The sequence below is a fragment of the Anser cygnoides genome, chromosome 6 (genome assembly GCF_040182565.1).
Source record: "Anser cygnoides isolate HZ-2024a breed goose chromosome 6, Taihu_goose_T2T_genome, whole genome shotgun sequence".
Lineage (NCBI taxonomy): Eukaryota > Metazoa > Chordata > Aves > Anseriformes > Anatidae > Anser > Anser cygnoides.
Genome location: NC_089878.1, coordinates 11,445,372 through 11,464,524, shown reverse-complemented (window position 1 = coordinate 11,464,524; position 19,153 = coordinate 11,445,372). Strand labels below are relative to the sequence as shown.

At 43.6% G+C, this 19,153-nt stretch overlaps 1 protein-coding gene across 10 annotated transcripts in view; it reads left to right on the top strand.

Annotated features, from left to right (window-relative positions):
- The window catches only part of AGAP1 (ArfGAP with GTPase domain, ankyrin repeat and PH domain 1), a 376,948-nt gene extending 358,080 nt beyond the window's left edge, over positions 1 to 18,868 (top strand). For all 10 annotated transcript variants that reach the window (XM_066999590.1, XM_066999587.1, XM_066999584.1 and 7 more), the window contains 2 exons: positions 9,727 to 9,982; positions 10,482 to 18,868. In XM_066999590.1, coding sequence (XP_066855691.1) covers positions 9,727 to 9,982; positions 10,482 to 10,685 — 460 coding nt within the window. In that variant the 3' untranslated portion in view covers positions 10,686 to 18,868. The remainder of the gene's footprint in view (positions 1 to 9,726; positions 9,983 to 10,481) is intronic.
- The last annotated feature ends 285 nt before the right edge of the window (positions 18,869 to 19,153 follow it).

Genomic DNA, 19,153 nt, shown 5'->3' with positions numbered 1-19,153 from the left:
CCCTGCTGTGTCACATACCAGGAATGACATTTCATTCTTATTAAAAAAAAAAAAAAAAGTAATAAAAACGGTGAAAATATGTAAACAAAGAAAAAAAGCATTGAGGTCTCATTTCTTAGGTACAGAGGAAACCCCAAAGATTTCTGTGAATGTCAACTGATGATGATTTCTCAAGTTTTTTTTTCTTTTTTAATCTTAGTTACTGAAATTAATTCTTCATCTCTTGCTTTCTAAGCAACCAGTGTTCATTTACCAGCAGCCTTTTTTAAACTAAGTCTTGTTTGTGGTTGTAGAAAGGCATCAAATACCTGCAGTCCACTAAAAGTGAGGTAGAGGGAACTCCCATCACTTTCTGAAGGGAGAGTTACATCTCCTCCGGAGATCTAACTTGGCAAGTCAGGCATCATTTTCATTAAATGAAAGTAGGAATGAAATATGAAACTAATGGAAGAGCCTGATTAGAATCGGCAAGAGTTAAGAGGAGGCCAAAGCAGTGGATTAAAGAATGATAGGAATTGGCGTAGTAGAACAGGCAAAGATGTGTTGGAGAGAGAAGGAGGAGGGTACAGCATGCATTAGAAACACTGATAAGGAGAAGCTGGGAGGTGATTACAAGCAGAGGGGAGGCCTCCAAGTCACTAGGGAGAAGATGGAAGCAAGCAGGTCCCTGTGGCATCTGAAGAACGTGGGTCATGAAAATGCTGCCCATAGGGATTACGTGGGTACAGGTGCTTCCCGGCCCTCTAATCTTACAGCTGCAAATATTCTGTCTTTCCACTGCTGACTTGCACAGAAGAAGCATTTGTTTTTATTTGCTTGCTGTTCCAAATGTGTTTTTCTTCACAGTCTATGCTTGAATACAGTGTTTATTACTTCTGTTTTCTCTTTTATGTCTTAGATAAATTCAGTGTGTTGTTGTTGTTGTTGTTTTCCCCCTAAATACTCCAAAGAGTATCTTCTTACTGCTTCTGCTGGAATTAAGATAATACTAAAGCCCCCTCGAAGGGTTTTTATTTTTCCTTGTAAACCAAAGGTAGTAGTGCTTGGGAGTTACTGGTAACACAGGGTCAAAATTGTCAAGAAAAATTCTGGATGTCTCTGTGAAGTATTGTATTTAGACTTCCCTCTTTCAGTTCCTGATCCTCAGGTAAGGATTACATTCACGTTCTGCAGCCCAGAATGTGCTTCTCCATTTCAGGTCACTGAAACCACCTTTGTGTACTAAGCAAGCTCACATTTGAGATCTCTTTAATGTCTACACAGCAAGTTCGTTAGCCCTTTGGGTAGACCTTGGAGGTTTTTTCCCATCTCATTATTTATAAGGCATTGGTGCACTCCTAGTTATGATACTTAGCCACTTTACAGCGTTATGAGCAGAGGAAAGGCTCCATTTCTCTTCTTTCATCTGTTTATGATGTGATACGTTCCAAAGCAGATCACATCAGCGACTGTTATGGTATCCTTAATGCACTGTGATAGTCGCATCGCGGGAGGAGCTGCTGCGACGCACGTCGCTGATGTACATCCCTGTTATATGCCACATTACACTGGGCTGTGGGAACCGTACTCGGCTACCTCGCTCTGCCTCTCACCTGGCACAGATTATTGAGATTTATGCATGGAAATATTTGTATGTCAGTATTTTTCTCTTTGAATACTCGGTCTTCCTCTAGATGTTGAACATAAAAGCAGAAGCCTGATTTTAGGTGAAAATAGCTGCATTTTTAGACATACATAACCAAGATTACAGACTACCTTCATCTTCACAAAACATTCCCTAATTGTTCATTGTAGTACAATTATCTGCTCAAAACTACTTCCATGTTTTGTCTGAAAATTGATTTCAAATGGAATTTTCTTATTGTTCCCTAGAAAAAGGGGGGGAAGTATGTTGTGATTTCTGAACTATATTTAAAACAATACTGCATTAAGTATATCCTTCATATAGGAGAAAATTAATGTTAACAAACTGGAAATTAATGGGATCCTTTAATCTGAGTGATTGTAAATGAGATTGTAAATTGAAATTTTGAGACTTATTTGGGTACTGGCACAATGCAATTTAGTCTTTACACTTAAGATACCGGATTAAATGTGGCCATACAAGAATAATGAAATGTGTTCAATAAATATTTGCTGTTCTCTTCATATATATAGATAGATAGATGTTACTGCAACAAACAAGAAACAAATGTACTCCTTTTTAATATTTTCATGCAGCTGTTCTAGAACAGCTTTTGGCTTTTTTATTTTTAGGTAGTTTTTGTTTCCCTGAGTGTTAAGGTTGACCACCCAAGAAACGGGAGCAGGTTCTGTATGACCTATGCATGGTCTGGAACCACACAGTGACAGCTCGACTTCTTTTTGGTAGCTAACGCAGTGATAAGTTTTGTTTTAAATTTTGCATGGATATTTACGTGCTTGTCCATCAATGTCTGGGTAAAAGTAATGGGGCCATGAACACAATGTTTTTTCTGTTGGTCAGTAAACAGTTTGTGGAGGTGGTGGTCCTTCATTGCTGTTGTATTCCAGATTCTCATGAGGTCTCTCCTTGCACATCTTAGCAGGAACCCACCTTCCTCTGCTGTTTGCAGTGCTTTTTGAATTGGTTTCATGGAGTGAACTGCTTAAAGTCCTTAGAGTTCACTGTTGTTAATTTTTATTCTTTTTAAATGTTGCTGGCAGTGCTGTTTAAAAAATTCTGTGAGTTTTGGCTTTAGTAGAAAAGTATAATTTTTGGTGTTCTTCAAGTTTTTTCTTAGATCTCTAGGGGCTGTTTTCATTCCACGTAGTTACAGAGAACAAAAAAGCTTGGATTTGTATTGAGAAAAGACTAAACATCTTTCAGAGCTTAGAGTTGTCACTGCACAAACTGTATCTCAACTTAATAAGCCTTTTCTTAGTACCTGCAGTATTCCCCACCGTTGTATATCACATAACTTTTGCTTTGCTTTATACAGAGTAATCCTCAGAGTTGATATATTTTATTGAGTGTACCTTAAAAATTATCATATTGAGCACTGTGCAATGAAGACAAAAGTTTGCTGTAATGGTATGTGATATTTCAGAGCCCACAGCTGAAGGATGTTTATCTAGAAAGCCTTAAGTCAGTAAAGCCTTGGTTTCTTGTCTAGGCCGGTAATTAATGTTGTACAGTAATAAATCCTGCAGGTGTCTTAACACCTCAGGGAGAATGCTGGCTGCTCTATGGCGTCACTGAAAAGCTGACCAAGAAGTGCAGAAATTGCAGCTATTTTGGAGCCCTCCCTAGGGAGGAGTACTGCCACAAGGGAAGGCAAAGAAAGCGGAGAAGCTCCGCTGAATCCAAATTCAGATTACACTGGTGTCATTCAACACATGATGACTTTGAGAAACACGTTCAGCTCTGTATGTAGAAGCAACATCTGCCAGTCATCATGTACAGTAGGACTTTTCTTCCTTACACAGCTGTAAAAGAAAAATGGGAAAGTTTAGCGGTAGAGCTAATGGTATAGAAGATCCTGACCTGTGGGCTTCATAGAATAGCTCCCTGCAAGTGTGAGGGAGCTTTGAGCACGCTTCTGATGTGAATTCGCCTTGATTTGTGTCTTTCAGGAGTGGTTTGTTTGCTTGAGGCCTACCTGATGTCAGGAGGAGAAACTTGAATTTGGATTGCTTTTGTGGCATTGAACTGCTCCTTTATGCCTCTCCTCTCTGGTGGACAGCACTGCAGGTTTAACAGCAGTTTGAGCTCTGTCCTCAGCCAGATAACTTTCCCAACAGAGATGGCAAATAAATCATTCCCAAGCTGAGCTGATTGCCCCACCGGGCCTGGAGAGGGCTGGCCTGGCATTGCAGGCCGCCCATGCCTGAGGTCAAGCCCAGGCATGGACACGTGGTGGCTCCTCGGCAGTTTTCCTCGTCCGTCGGGGATGTTTAACTTGTAAGAAGTAATAAGCTTAATAGGTTGACTTTATTTAATTATTAATGATCCCTTTCTGTCCTTACAGCTCATAAAACACCCTCTAGGTTGGCAAAACACTCATAATATTGATCAGGAGCCAGAGAGATATTTATTTCCTCTTTGCCCCAGTGCACATAAATCTTGGTCCTTTGCCTCCTTTTCTCGGTACGCAGGGATTTACAGTGGCCCTTTTCTTGAAAGCTTTCTGTAATTAAGGAATAAATACCCATCGGTCTTTGTTTGCTGTCTGGAGCCCTCTTGTTTGCCAGGGACCTCTATATCCCCGGTGGGCCTGTGCACCTTCCCCCTTAGCAACGCAGCCGGGGAGAGAAGGCATGCGTGCTAGGGGCAGTCAGCTGCTACGCACTCGCTTTGCTATAGAGCGGGGTCTTCTCCTGCAGAGAGAGGAAGTCCCGGTGTTTTCTCAGCACATTGTTCCCGGCTCCTCTTCCATGCCTCTCCTCCCAGTTCCTGCTTTGCTCAGGGCAGGAAGACACTTTGGAAATTCCTTGCTGCTAGCCCTTTCTTCTCGCCTTCGCTTCTTCTCCCCCCCTCTCCTTTGCTAGTTGCAATTAAAAACATCATGAACTTTTCCAGACTTTGCAGTCCTGTCCCCCGCAATATTTCTCTTCTCTTGATCGCTGGCTGTCCAAAGCGATGCAGTTTATCAGACGTCTGTGGGGTTGTTGCAAAGGGTTTTGTTTAAAAGGCAAGCCCCAGCACAGCCAGCCACCCTGCTTTGACAGCACTGGTCATTAGGTGATGCATGCTTCTTGCATGCTGGACCACAAAGCTAATGACACATTCTGGGACGCTCCCAGAGTTTGGGAGTTATGGGGGTTAGATTTACTTCATTTTCTTGGAACAGACCCATTAACCTTGTCAGCTGTCCAACAACAGAGAAAATCTGGCAGTTCTCTTGCTGAGCTAGCCAGGTCACTACCGCGTCAAATGGCTGCACTTCAGTGAGCATCCAGAAATGGCAACGCGCAAGCATGGCACCTGCACAGCACGGAGGTTTGGGTGAATGGCACTAGAGAGAACATTTAGGGGCCTCCTCAGTTGCAGAATTATTCTCTTTAGCAAGAGAGAAGAAAAGATTTAGTATTGTTGGAAGCTGCAAGCTTTTAACCAAGGTGGGCAAGCCAGGCGATGCACTGGAAGGGGCTGAGCTGTGCAGGACATGAGCTCCTAAATGAGCATCTCTGGTGCAAACTCGGAAGCAGAGAGCACAGTGTAGCTCCAGAGGGAAACTGTGCTCTAAGCTAATCTGCTTTTTATATTCTCTCATGCTACCTAGTTAACCCTCCCCCTTACAGTGCCCGGTATTTATGTTTCCAGATAATAATGATGTGATGTGGCTGGCAGAGTAATTTAAATAATTGGACATTATCTTGAGAAGCAAGCACCTAATGAGTTCAAAATAAACTGAGAAGTGAAATTTTCATCTGTTTCTAATAACCCTTACCTATGTACAGTATCATTGCCGTGGCAGGGTTTTCATTATTCATACCACTGTGTACTTAGAGTTCACTAGTGATGGAGACTCCTGCAAGAGCTAATACTCCTGGTATTTTTTGGCCAAAGCTTAGTGGATTATCCCTTTCCTGCAGAGTATTTTGCAGTCTTACCCTGTACTTTGGCCCTTGTACATACACTGAGGTTTTAAATTTATATTTGCAGCCTGGGTTTGAATGGACAGCTTCAGAGAGAAAAAGATCAAAGTCTGATCTTACTAATTATATATCTTTTTCTTTCTAAAAATTTGTAATCTATTAATCAGGAATTTATAATCTATTAATTCACATGTGCATGTGCATTAAAAACACAGGCAGCTAGCCTGATTGCTGTAGAAAGTATATATTATTTTAGTACATCTGAGGAAGAGGCAGCTCAGATATTCTCCAGCATTAGGTATCATAGGGACCGTCTGAGCACCTGATGATGTTTCCTCTCCAGTACACTGGCTTTAATCTGGTCCTGAAAAAGGAATTTCACTGGATTTAAAATCCCAGTAAGTAAGCAAAATAGTCTTGTTTTGGCTTACAGGTGTCATGTGGAGACAACTAGAACTGGAAGTCGTAGTGTTGAAGGGGTTGCTTAGAGTGGAAGTTGCCAGGATTACAGGCAAGGGAAGAAAACAGAAATATTTACTAGCAGATGTTTAATTGTACATTTCTTTTATTTTTAGGGACTGGTTCAGTATCTTTCTCCTGATTAGTTGCTCTTCCTCTCGTTTCTTTGTACTCTTATTCAGTTGATTTATTTAAAGGTATGTCAGTGCTGGCTGAAGTGAAACACTGTGCCTCCTCTTCCTGCTTATTGCTGACCGCTCCAATAATTCATTTTTTAGCTCATTAGCTAACAGGGGATGTGAACAGTGGTCCTCCAGGGGACTGGAATGAGGTTAAGTGATCTACTGCTGACAACTCTGCTCTTGGACTGGCCTGCCTTTGGGGAAATGAAACCTCAACCAAGACAAGCTGTGGATCCCAGAAGTGAAATTGTGGCATCAGAGCAACAATTGCAGTATTTATGTCTTGTTGTTGGGATTTCTAAGATGAGTGCATGTCGTGGAGCTGAAGCTAACTTCCAAGAATGTCCCAGAACTTGCCTTTCAAAATGAAACGGTTTGTGCCAGAGACGGAGAGAGGATGTCTGCGGATGTTGGCTTTCTAGATACTCATTCAAAAACCTGTCCTTCTAAATTTTGGTTTTACCAGTCCATGAGGTATGGGCAAGTGTGCTTCACCCCCTACCTCTGTTATTAAGTATAATTTTCTATGAGAAAATCCAAACAGCGTATCTTTCTTTGTGTACCCAGTTTGGGCTGTTGAATAGGATCTAAATCTCATTTGATAGCCGATGTCAGTGACATGCTGCCCCCAAATGTCTGAGACTTTTAAAACACTTTTATTTTTGTTTGTAGAGTTTGCTCTGTTCCCACCATGACCCTCAGGTAGAGTTTGGGGGGTACTCTCCCAGTCAATTACTGTGACTGCAAGGGTAGAATTTGACCTTAATGAATTAAGTCTATTGGTGCCCTAGGTGGTCAAGAAAAATGAGCAAGTTTTTCCAGGAAGGAAGACTAAAGTAAGGTAAAAATAATCATGTGAGAAGGTCAAAATTTTAAGTGGTTGTAGCCCAGGAGCACAGTCCGCTGCTGGCTGCAGGGTCCTGCTCTGGCCAGGCATGCATCTCCCAAGGGACTCACTATCTCTTCAGTTGCTGCCTGGTTGCAACAAATTTTTTCCAGTTAAGGGGTTTTTGACAGTCAGTGTTAACGCAGAGCAGTTACAGGTTATACTGCAGGACAGTGCTTCAAGGAAGGACCGTTTGCATCCTGCTTTTTTCCTCTCCATCAGTAATGCAGGTGTCAGCACGTTCCCCTTCCTCAGATTTATTTTTAAATGGGTTTTCTGTTCTTTTCCCAGCCTTTTGAGACAGTAGGATAATCTGAGTAGGATTTGGTTGATAATGTCTAGCCTTGCAGCTCTCTTGCAGCCTTCCAAGAGCACCAGGATTGCTTTGTCTGACGTGCCTTTGCACTGCTCCCATGCAACACATGGCAAAGGTGAAATTCATGCCAAGGAATTTGTAAAGCAGCAGCCTAAAACTCTGAAAGCCTCCACCTGAAGTTGGCATTTATTGTCTCTGTTTAGGTATATATAGGTATATATATGAACTGTGATTAGAGCTGGGAGATGTGTGTAAGGCAGCTTGGTTTTCAAACAGAAAGGGACTTCACACGAGCCGTGCTGGTACAGCAGCCGATGCTCTGACTGGAGCCAAAAGTAACTACCACTAAAAGATGGTCCAGGGCGGAGAAGGGGATTCATTTGCAGACTCCCAGTTAGGCTCAGAAAATTTTGTGAGGTACGATGCAGGCAGAAGCTGTCTGAAGCATGTTTTGCCTTTAGGGTGCATGGGCATATGAGAAATAAATTCCCAAAGCCCAGACATGTGCTACTGTTGTGAAGCAGTGCAGGTTGAATCACCTCCTTTTTCAGTGTGGCACATTGAAATGTGGAGTGGAAGCATTGGTTATACTCTCAGTACCTCAATACAGACTTTAAAAACTCAGGAGAGCTTTATTAAATACTTGGGGTGGATACTGGACCTGCAAGTGTTGCAACACTGCAAGAACGCACATTTTATTGTTAATAATTGCATGTTATGTTACTTCATTGTCCTCAAAGCGTTGCCAATGTGTTTTTTTTACCTGAAAACAACACAAATAAAATAAATGAAATGAAATGAAATGAAATGAAATGAAATGAAATGAAATGAAATGAAATAAAATAAAATAAAATAAAATAAAATAAAATAAAATAAAATAAAATAAAATAAAATAAAATAAAATAAAATAAAATAAAATAAATAAAGAGGGAATGCAATGGTAACAGAAATCCTTTTCTTTCTCCTCTCCCTCTGGAGCACCTGAACTGATGCTCTGATTATCAGAGCCTGCCATCAAAGGTTAATTTGCAGCTCCCTAAATTTTTTGTGTGTGTGTCTTTTAGCTTGCGGGAGCCATTCAAAGGTTTCATTTAAACGAAGCGCTTTTTGTGTTAATTTTCTGTTTGCCCTCTTTCTCTGAAAAAGCCTGTACCTGTCTGCAGGGTGAATTGCCATTGGTGCAGAGAAGTGCCTGCTTTGGAAAGCTTTGCATGAAAGCATCCAGGGAGGTCAAAGTAAGGTCACTCCACATGTACCAGGAAATGATGCAAAACTAATCCAGATTTGCTGTTGGAAGGATCTGTTTACATAAGTATTTAAAAACAGATTAGGGCTAACCTGACACTAGATTACTGGGAGTAGTGTAAACAGTGCTGAAAGGGGTAAACAGAGCTTTTCCTTTTGTACTCCAGAGGAAAAAATATGTCACCAGTAACAAGTTGCCTTGCTAGGTGATGTATATGGTTTTCACAGGCTGAACAGATTACCTAAGGTACTTCTAAATGGGACTTTGTCTAGGGCTAGATCTCTTAGATCATATAATTGTATGTTAATTTTTTTAATGGGCAGTTGAGGCAGTTGTTTGTAGTCCTTGTTATCCTGTAATATAATAGCATCCAGAAAGCTTTTGATAGTTATTTGACATATCAGGAGGAAATGGTGCTTCAAAGTGTTGTTTTGGTAGTTTGCATTTTGGAAAAACAAACAGGAGAACCCTCCATATGTCTTTTGCATTTGGAAACATGACTCAACTTTTAGGAAAGAAAAAAAAAAAACACCCTTGCAAGCAAGGCTGTGTCTTCCAGGGGGTCGCAGTCCTGTCTGAAATGCAAACCTGGGTGCAGGAAGGATGGCTGAAGGATGGAAGCGCCGTACGGGTTACTTCAGGTGTTAGGGATGGAAATTCTGCACATTTTCTGTAATGTATTTTGCAGCACAGCTTAACCCCGTGGTGGAATTGGTCTGCCTGTTTTCCCATTTAACAGCAAGGGCTCTTACCTTTTGCCCATCCTCATGGCAGCCCAGGGTCTGAAGACCTCGTGGCCGTTGTGATCTCGCCACCACCTCACAGCAGCTGGTGGCTGGGGCGTACGTCCCACAGGCAGCTCAGCCAGTGTCACAGTGATACAGCTCAATAGTGCCGAGACGGGTGGCACAAATCCTGCTGCAAGGACAAAGTTTGAATGAACTGCCTCTATAATGGCTTTTTTGCCAAAAATAATGGAACAGGGAATAATTTTTGTGTTGATTAACTGCCGTTTCCTAGCATACTGGTAGGCAAAGCCGAGCTGGCACTGTTTTACACATTCCCTTTTGTTTTCTAGGGAAGAAAAGGAGCGCTGGATACGTGCAAAATACGAGCAGAAGCTCTTCCTCGCCCCGCTGCAATGCCTGGAGCTTTCTCTGGGCCAGCATCTCCTGAGGGCTACAGCCGAGGAAGATTTGCGGATGGTCATCCTGCTCCTTGCCCATGGGACACGGGAGGAGGTGAACGAGACCTGCGGGGACGGGGATGGGCGCACTGCCCTGCACTTGGCATGCAGGAAAGGAAACGTGGTGTTGGTGCAGCTCTTGATTTGGGTGAGTACCTGCCGCCTGGGGAGGGGGCCTGCGGCGCTGGGGTGGCTTTTGCTGGGCCACGTTCCTTCAGCAGGGCCTCCCAAACCTGCTGCCTGCAAATTTCACCAAGTGTCCGCTGCTGTCCTGAGTCTGGGTCTTGCTCATCGCGTGCTCTGTAAAGAGAGCAACTTAAATTTCTGCCTGTCTACTGCTACTTGATAGAAAGCAAGCAACAGTGTAGGAGATGGGGAAGGAGAATTTCCCTGGCACTATTTGAAATGCTATTTGAAATACCAATGATACAAATTTAGCTCCAGGTAGGAGACCCTCCGTGTAGAAACCTTTTCATGTGTAGCTCTATGCTCAAAGAATCTACATGGTCTCCTGCCCTGTCCCTCTTCTCCCTTTCCCCAGCCTTGTCCTCAGTTACATTCAAACCCTTCTGTCCTGAGTTTGCTCCCTCTGTTTTAATGCTCTGTTTGCACCAAAGCTTCAGACGCCATCTCTTCTTTCTATATAGTATGGCGTTGACGTGATGGCACGCGATGCCCACGGGAACACGGCGTTGGCCTATGCCAGGCAAGCCTCCAGCCAGGAGTGCATTGATGTTCTCCTCCAGTACGGCTGCCCCGATGAACGCTTCGTCCTCATGGCGACTCCAAATTTGTCCAGGAAGAACAATAACCGAAACAACAGCAGCGGAAGAATGCCCACCATCATCTGAGGAGCTTGTTCGTGTATTTGCTGACCTGAATTACATCCGCAGCCTCATATTCCTCCATTCCCGTCACAGCTCTGCTCTGTGAGTCTGACAACTTCCCTTTTTTCCCTTTTCCCTTCGGTGCATCCCTGTCCCATCCAGAAACGGCACGTCTGGATAGCACGAGGGGGTGAGAAGGAGCGAAAGGGGCTGCAGAGAAAGCAGTTGTTTCAGTGACAGCTCTCCGACAATGACAAGCGGGCAGCAGAAGCGCATGAGGGCGCGTGGGTTCTCTAGGACACGGCACGTGGCACGGGACCGTGGGGATGGTTGTCCCTGGGCACAGGCTCTACAAGTGCGGAAGGAAGGGGCGGAGGGAGACGAGAGCGGGAGCGAGAGGAGAAGAAAGGAGCGATGGTAACTTTCCGTAACTGACAGTTAAGCACATCAGTACATTTCACCTCTACCAAACGGAACGGCTGGATTTCATTCTCTTCTCTGAAGAGCTTGACGGCATAAATCAGAAGCAAGCACAGAGTTTGTCAGGTTTGAAGCTCCTATGATGGTATGTGTCAAATCAGTTGTAGCTAATCTGTCCAGGGAGAATACTGGCTTCATTACACTTGTATAGTTGAGTTCTTCCAGCATTACCGCTGTTTAATAGAACATGATTAGTCATCACGGAGAAAAAAGCATATTAGCTGAGGAGGTAGTTACATGGCACGCTTCGGTGATTGCTTGGATGTGATTGCAATATTCTTAGAAGCATCATATTATCTCAGACATGTTCTTTCAAGCCCTTGGAGCCCTCCTTTCTAAATTCACTGTCATAATTTAGTATCTGTTTAATTTTTCAGTCCAAAGAGAGGAAATGAGTTGCTGAGTGTTATTTGACTGCAGTCTCCTTGGTGTAAAAACAAAATGGAAAAAATAAATAAGAGTAACTATGAAACACAAAAAGGAATAATGAATACTGCTAAGGAAAAACATTTCAAGTACATTTAGTAAAATTAATAAATGCATTAAAGGCTAATCTTTTTTCAGCCAGCAGAAATATGTTCTGTCATTTTGCCAAGGTAAACGTGTTGAGTTTTTGGTCACTCCTGTGATGCATTGCCTAACTTATACAGATTTTGTATTGTGTCTTTAGATTATATGTATGTAAAATCTATTTGAATAAAAAAATCATAAATATGCATTGATTTTTTTGTACAGAAAATGACATCTCTGTTAATTTATAAACTGTAATGGATGTGAACTAAATCATGTGCAACTAGTTAGGATCTGTGGAGTACAGATCATTGTACATTGAAAATCTTCCCAGCAGTGAACCCTATTTCCATTGCAAGCCTTTGAGGAACATATCAGAATGAGATTGTGGCACGCTTGGCATGAAAAAAAAAAATGTATGAGACCTTTTAGAAAGGAAAAGAGGCTGTTTCTCAGCACTGTAAATATATTTTACTTCAGAAGGCATGAAGCTTTCACAAGCCAAGACAAAAAGCCATAGTCTGGATGTGTGAAGATCAGATTTGATTAATTTCAGAATTGATAGCCTTCACCAAGGCGGGCAGGGCATGGCTGCGCTAACTCTGAACTTGGCTGCTCTCTGGAAGAAAAATGGCTTGTGAAAGTAGCCTGGACAGTTCATTTAAATTCCACCTTTTAATACGTAATTTGATTTTTTTATGATTTTTTTTATTATTATTTTGCTTATTGCCAGACAGATCCTAGCTTCTGCCATTTTCCACAAGCTAGGATTCTGGCACAGGGAAGCAGGCTGTAAGGTTTTTGGCAGACAGAAAAGTGATTTTTAAGTGGCATATGGCAATGCGAAGATGGGGGAAGGGCATATCACAGAGAAAGTTGAAAACTCAACTGAATTAGATGGCAAAGGAGCAATTATGTGAAGTCAGTGAGGTGCACACAGCATAGTAATTTGCAAATCTACCTGCTCCGTCTGTATTTCCCAAGCCTCCAGTGTTGTTCTTCCTTGGGGCTCTGTATTTCATTTGACATCCAAACGGGAGGGGGATAGCAGTCACTATAGGTCGACAAAATGTGAAGGGAAAAAAGAAGAGTATTCAGGGTATCTTAAGGAAAAAAAATCAGAAAATTACAGATTTGGTGTAAAAATCATAAAATCTTGGAAGAAGAGCATGCCCCAAGGTGAAAAAAAACTAGAATACTGACCAGCTTTTTCCTGTTCTGTGGCGTTGTCATTTTATAGCTTGTTACTGTAGAGACCTCTGGCTGTAGGGAGATCTTTCTTTTGCTGCGCCAGAATAACGCTACATCTAGTTCTGTTCACGCTGGGAGGTGGGTTTTTTTTTTATTATTTTTTTCCCTTGAGGAAAGGTGTCTGTTGTAATTGCTGTTTCTCCATCGTTGCCGTGCAGCTCCCTGATATTTGGTACTGATGGGTGGTCCTACGGTGACAGGACAGCCCACCTAAATGTTTGGCTGAACGGGATGCTCGGAGCCGACCGCATCCCAGCGCTCACAAGCCTTACACCTGCACCAGGGGATGCGGGGAGATTCAGGAACTGCTGCTCGTGTGCCCAGAGGTGCCAGCTGCCCGCTGCTCCCCTGGGAACATCAAGCGCATTTCTATCGGAGAATCAAGTCCGACGTTTCAAACACATTGTCGGCGAATTTGCCACGAATAAGTTCTCAATGCATGTTCCGTTTCAGAGCTGAAAATGTTTTCTGTACCTAATGTTCTCTTTGGGCCACCTTCCTCCTACGAGGCTGGGAGTGATGTTTGAGAGACAAGGACAGCCAGGCTGCCGTGCAGATTTCAGGTACACTCCTTTCGTAAATACTTTCTGAAGGTGAACCTTACAAAATAATTTTTTTTAGGAAAGGGAATTCCACTGTATTACAGGAAAAACGATGTATCCTGGCTAGCCAACTAATAACCTCATACTTTAATCAAGCGGTAACACTTGCTTTTAACCTAAACAAAGCTTTCCCTTGGACACGTACACGTCAGCAGTGATGAAGCTGAAGCCTTGCTTTTGTAGGCTACGTGGTGGCTTCCCCAGATGCCTGGGGGTCTGCAGGGAGGACACCCAAACCCCTGGGAGCCAAAGAACCGTGCGCCCGTGGTGGTGGGAAACAAGGAGGCAGGCTTTGATGGCTCGGATTTTTTTCTCAGCCACGGATTTCCCTCTCCACGCAGCTCTGGCCAGCAGGAGAGAGACAAGGTCTCGGGGCTCTGTGTGCTTTTCAGGGGGTGCGTTTGCACTTTGCAAAGGATGTTCTTGAAGCCGCCCAGGTGCGGCACCGGTATCAGCGCTTTGAGAACCTGCAGGAGTTGTTCCGTTGCTCTCACTCTGTTAACCTGTCCGTTTTCTGTTCCTCATCTCGTGTCTAGCCCCTCTTGTTGCTTTTATGGAACCCACTTGCCAGGCTGTTTACGCCCTTTGAGCATGTTATGAGCAAATTAAAAACAAATTGAAATCCAGTCAATAAGAAATCCCAGCAGAAACATGCTAGCTAAATCTGTCTCTGTTTTCTCAGAAAATGGAGTTTTGTGGCAGTGGTTCTCACCGAGTGCCCCATTTAACCCTTTGCGTGATCCCAAATACTTTTGAATCCCACTTGCTCTGCACTTTATCCACCTTGACTACAACACTAGGATTGAGTGAGCTTTTGCTACTAACATCAGCACTTTCCTGCTATTGACGCGAGGCTAATTGCCTAGAGTGGAGACGAGTCGGATGTGTTGTAGCCGGCACCTGAACCTCGGTATTCCAGGACTTCAGGAGGGTTTACTTTTTCCTCGCTATTTGTGAAGAGATAAGATCCGACCTTCAGAAAATTCAGGGTCTCGCCACTGCAGAGATTTGGCCAAGAGCTCTCATTACCAGATTTCCAGTTTCGTTGCTGAAAGGGGGCAGAAAAAAATAGCTATTTCTGGCATGACTTGGCATCTCCCGAGCTAGGCACAGCTTGGAAAGCCAGGCGGGCTATTGGAAAGGAGAGAGGGTTTTTAAGCATTTCTACTTGGGCGTAGTGTATAATAACTGTGTAAACATTAATATTGTTTACCTTGCTGTCTTTCCCCATTTCCCTAAATTATGTGTTAGTGCAAGAGGCTTTAGCTGCACTTGGAGATTTCCCCTGGCAAGAGGAAGCTGAGTAACGTAGGGAAAGGCATAGAGGTGTGAGTGCAGATACACTCGTAGCGATGATCTCCAGCGCTGTAATGTAGTGTAATTAGCTGATGCGGTTTTCGGATAGCTTCATCTTTTATATTTGTATGGAGATCATGAAAAATGAAGTAATTTGTAGTTTCTAGTGTAAAGTAGTAGTAGTGGAGACAAGCACAGATTTCACACGAGGACTCTGAAGGGGCCCTCTACAAATGTCTCGGGGAGCCGTGTTTGCACCTTAACGGGGAACAAATGTGCGTTGTGCCGGGAGGTACTCAAGGTGAAGAAGGAAAGTGTTGGGGACCAAACGTGGGGCAGTTTGTGTGGATACATGAGAGCTTGCCCGTCACAATTCATCGTCAAGACTCTTTGATTCCCCTCTGATGCCTGCTGCAGTTATTAGCACATGGGATCTCTGGCTGTTAGTCTCAGATCCTCACTTCAACATCGCCTTCCATTTTGGTTGATTTTGGGGTAAAATGTATTGCGGAGAAAAGTTTGGGATATTCTTGTGTCTGCTGCATAGCAAAAGAAAGCTCGCTCCAGATTAAAATTCTTTTTGAGCAAAGTAAAAACCAAAATCAAACAAACAAAAAAACCACAAAAGGTCCTGCAATGAATTTTGACTTCTTAAATTCTAAGTTACAAAAAGAAGGTTGGTTTAAATGGTTTTATTCAAAGGGTATCTCCTGTTTTAAAAAAAAATAGAGAGGTAATAGAGCAAACTATCCAAAGGTGTAGGTAGGTAGGTCTGTTGTACTGCGATATTCTAGGTTTTGTTTTGTTGTTTATCATGGGCCAGTTTTTAAAGTGGATATTTGGTGATCTCATCTCTGACAGCTATCTTGAGTTGACTGAATCCGTCTCACATTTTAAATAGAGGGTGGGGAGGGTTGGCCAAGATTTTCCAGAGCTGTGAATAGTTCTTGTTTTGGGAAAAGGATTGCATGATTTCTGAAAATAAGATGGCTTTTGTTTATTGTTTTTTTAAGAGCCACAAGTCACTAGTCATACCTTTGGTAATCTTGGCCCCTGTGTTTCATTTCAGGCGACAGCAATATGTGGGTGAGTTAACTCCCGTAGTTTACTCTTGTTCCCTGAGTGTCTGGGGGACTTTTGTTTCTGGGCAGATGAAAGACAAATGTCTTTGTACATTTCAGCAGTTTTAGCCTCTTCTTACATGTCCGCATCTCTCTCAAATCTCTGTAGCATATTCACGTGGTAGTGGTCAGCTCTGCTGACATGCAAAGCTTCAGCTTTCTCTTGGCCATGAACTGCTGGACGTGTGTTTGCTTCCAGTACTAAGAGTTGACTATTTTGCAATGCTTCAGAGCTCGTAATTTTTACCTGTGTGTTATGTACAAAGCGTGGAGGGGGGTGGGGGGCTTGTAGAGGTCTAATGGCATGCGTTTGGGATGACCGTGTTGCTTGCTGGCAGTGAATGCACCATCAGCTATTTTGTGCACGCCACATTTTACGGAGCCGATCAGTGTTTTGTGTCTGAGAACTTCCCATTCTTCCGTCTTTCTCACCTCCCTCTGCCTGTGGTTAGGATAACCAAATACCATGAGTGCAACCGCATGGGGACCTTGGAGCAGTCCCAGCTCCTCTTGGGTAGCTGAAAACACTTTCCCGATCCTCCCAAATTGCAAGGTGGAGGGAATAAAACCCCAACAGCAGACGTGGTAGCACCCAATCTTTGGTAGGAGTGAGGGAGGGTTTTGGTTCCCCCGTCTGGAAGCGAAGAGGTTGGGTTGAATCAGTGATGAAGTGCAGTGAGGGTGGCTTGAGTCCAACGGTACTGCAGTGTCATATGGGTGTACCAGCAGGAGTACCTAAAATTTAGTGCTCTGCATTTGGCATGTGTGTGTATGTATACGCATATATGCTCTACATACTGCTCTTAGCAATTTGTAAGTGTCCGTGCACACATTTACGTGTGACTCAAAACCTGTAGCTAGAGCCCAGTGTTCAGGTAGATGTTTAGAAATGGGCAAGTTTCCCAATTTAACTCAGCCAGCCATTTTCTGGAGCACAGGAGGTACGCACAGGGCGGGGGTGCCGGCTCAGAGGGCAGGGAGAGGCAGGAATAGGAGGTAAGGGCTCACTGTGGCTCTTGAAAGCCATCAAATGCTCAGGATTCAAGAGATAACCCGGCTCAGAGCAAAACCATAGCTCGTTCAGATGGCAACACCCAGCTTGTGAAGCCCTTTAACTTGCCTACCGGGACTGAAAGCCACCTTGCTTCGGGGTGGGAGCTGGTGCTGGAAGGAGATGCAGAAGTGAAAAGGACAGAAGACGTGCTGCTCAGAGGCCCTTTCTTTTCCATACATTTGCTCCAGCCTCAGCTTACCGGCTGAATTTAAGTGCGGCCCCGTTGTGCTGCCCTCCTGTAGTTTCTACAATGGTGTTTTTTGGGTCATGCATGGCCAAATGGGGTCACTGGAGAAGAGGACATGCAGTGAGATGTTTCTGAGGAGCACCAAGTGGTCCTTCCCCAGGTGTTTGGGGCCCCAAAATGTTGCTTTGAGGGAGCCATGAGCATCAGCTAACGCGTGCTAAGGCTTTGTGCGTAGCGAGGGGTCCAGGAAAGCCTGGCCAGCTGTTGTCCCTGCCATTGCTACTCCTGCTTTTGGTTTAGGGTCATATTGGGGGACACTGATAGGGATAAGGCAGGGTCGGCACGCAGGGGACTGTTTGCTGGAACTAGGCAAGGTATTTATGGTGGAAAACAGCTGGGTGTGCCAGGGAGGTGCGGGTGCTGTTGAAAACTCCTCTGAGCATTTTTTTCTTATGTATCCACAGAGTTTCACATGGATTCAAGACCTATTGAATACACTGGCATCATTTTGCCAGTCCACAGGGAGAATAGGATGTTGGTCCTCTAAAAGCACAGCCCTTTTCTCTGGGGAAATACAAACTTTCCAGGGGTCCACGATGGGCCCCGTGCATTTGGTCCAGTTCTCATGTACTAGTGTAACCTCGTGAGCATTTTTCACTTGTGCACAGCTCGTACAGACGGGTGCACACACCGCAGGGCTATGGGGAGGAGTGTCTTTTAAAACTAGAGGGCTCGTTTTGTGTGTTTCCTTTGTGTTCTCTCACCTTGATGTCTCTGGCTCAGGATCACCACGGGCCTAATTCTGCAGCTACGTGAAACCTCTCGGCTTCACTGGGATTTGAACATATCCCCAAATGCTTTGCCAAACCCGAGGCAAAGCTGTTTGGGAGAGGCAGAATCGGGCCCGGACGCATAAAGTGCTGTATCCCAACCTAGCTGAAGTCGGAGTTTGGTTTCAGTGGGGCCGTGGTTTGGTGTGCAGTCCTAGCCAGCACCTTTGTTTCGGGAACCAGCATCATCACCGCTTGGAAATGGATGTGTGCTCTTGTTTCTTTGTGTTCCTTCTCACCCTGTGACCGACCACACGGCTAGATGTCACGTTCACGCGTGTTTAGCCCCCAGGTCTTTCCGTTTTTCTGCTTTTGTGATGTTTGTGTTCCTGGTTAGGATGGGGAGAAAGGGAGCCCAGGTGAGTAGGGACACCTGAGAACTGTGTTTGGGGTAGAGGCAGAAGATACCTAGCACATGGCAGACTTTATAGCAAGGTTTGTTGGTTTTTTTTTGTTTGTTTTGTTTGTTTGTTTTTTCTGTTTCTGTAAATAGTAATGTATAAATGATGACAAGACAGTGTGGAAATTATTAAAAAATACGTCTTTTGTTGTTGTTTTTATATTACCTCATTCAGCAAGTTTGTTTTACAATGACTCAATGATGCTTTATTTATATTGTTTGTACTGTAATTAAAACAATTGACAAACATTTCACTTTGCTTGTTGTTTCATATGATTTTGTTTTGATTAAGTATGCCAGTCTGTATTATGTTTCCCTTTACTCTCTCTTCGCGTTGAGATTTTTGTGTCAGCTGTACAGTATTCTGAATAAAAATAAATAAATAAAAAAGGAAAAAAAGTTGTAAAGTACTGCAGAGGGAGACTGCTATATTGTATAGGTCTCTTTCTAATAAAGACAAGAAAACTTGTTCGTCACAGCTTTGTTCTTTGCTTGAGTCTTCGTCGCGGTGTTATTGAGAGATACCTGCCCCGGCCCTACTTCCTCGCAGTATTAATGATGAGATCCTGTCACTCTTTGCCAGTAATAAAGATGAAGTATTACCTGAGACCTGGGATGTCAGAAGAGCTGGTAATGGTGCAAATTGATAAATTAAAAAGCAATAAGTCACCAGGCTGTAATGGTGTATATCTAAGAGTTCTGAAAGTGCTTATGAACTAGATGACAGATCTCCCAGCGAAAATACGCGAGCTTTCATTAAA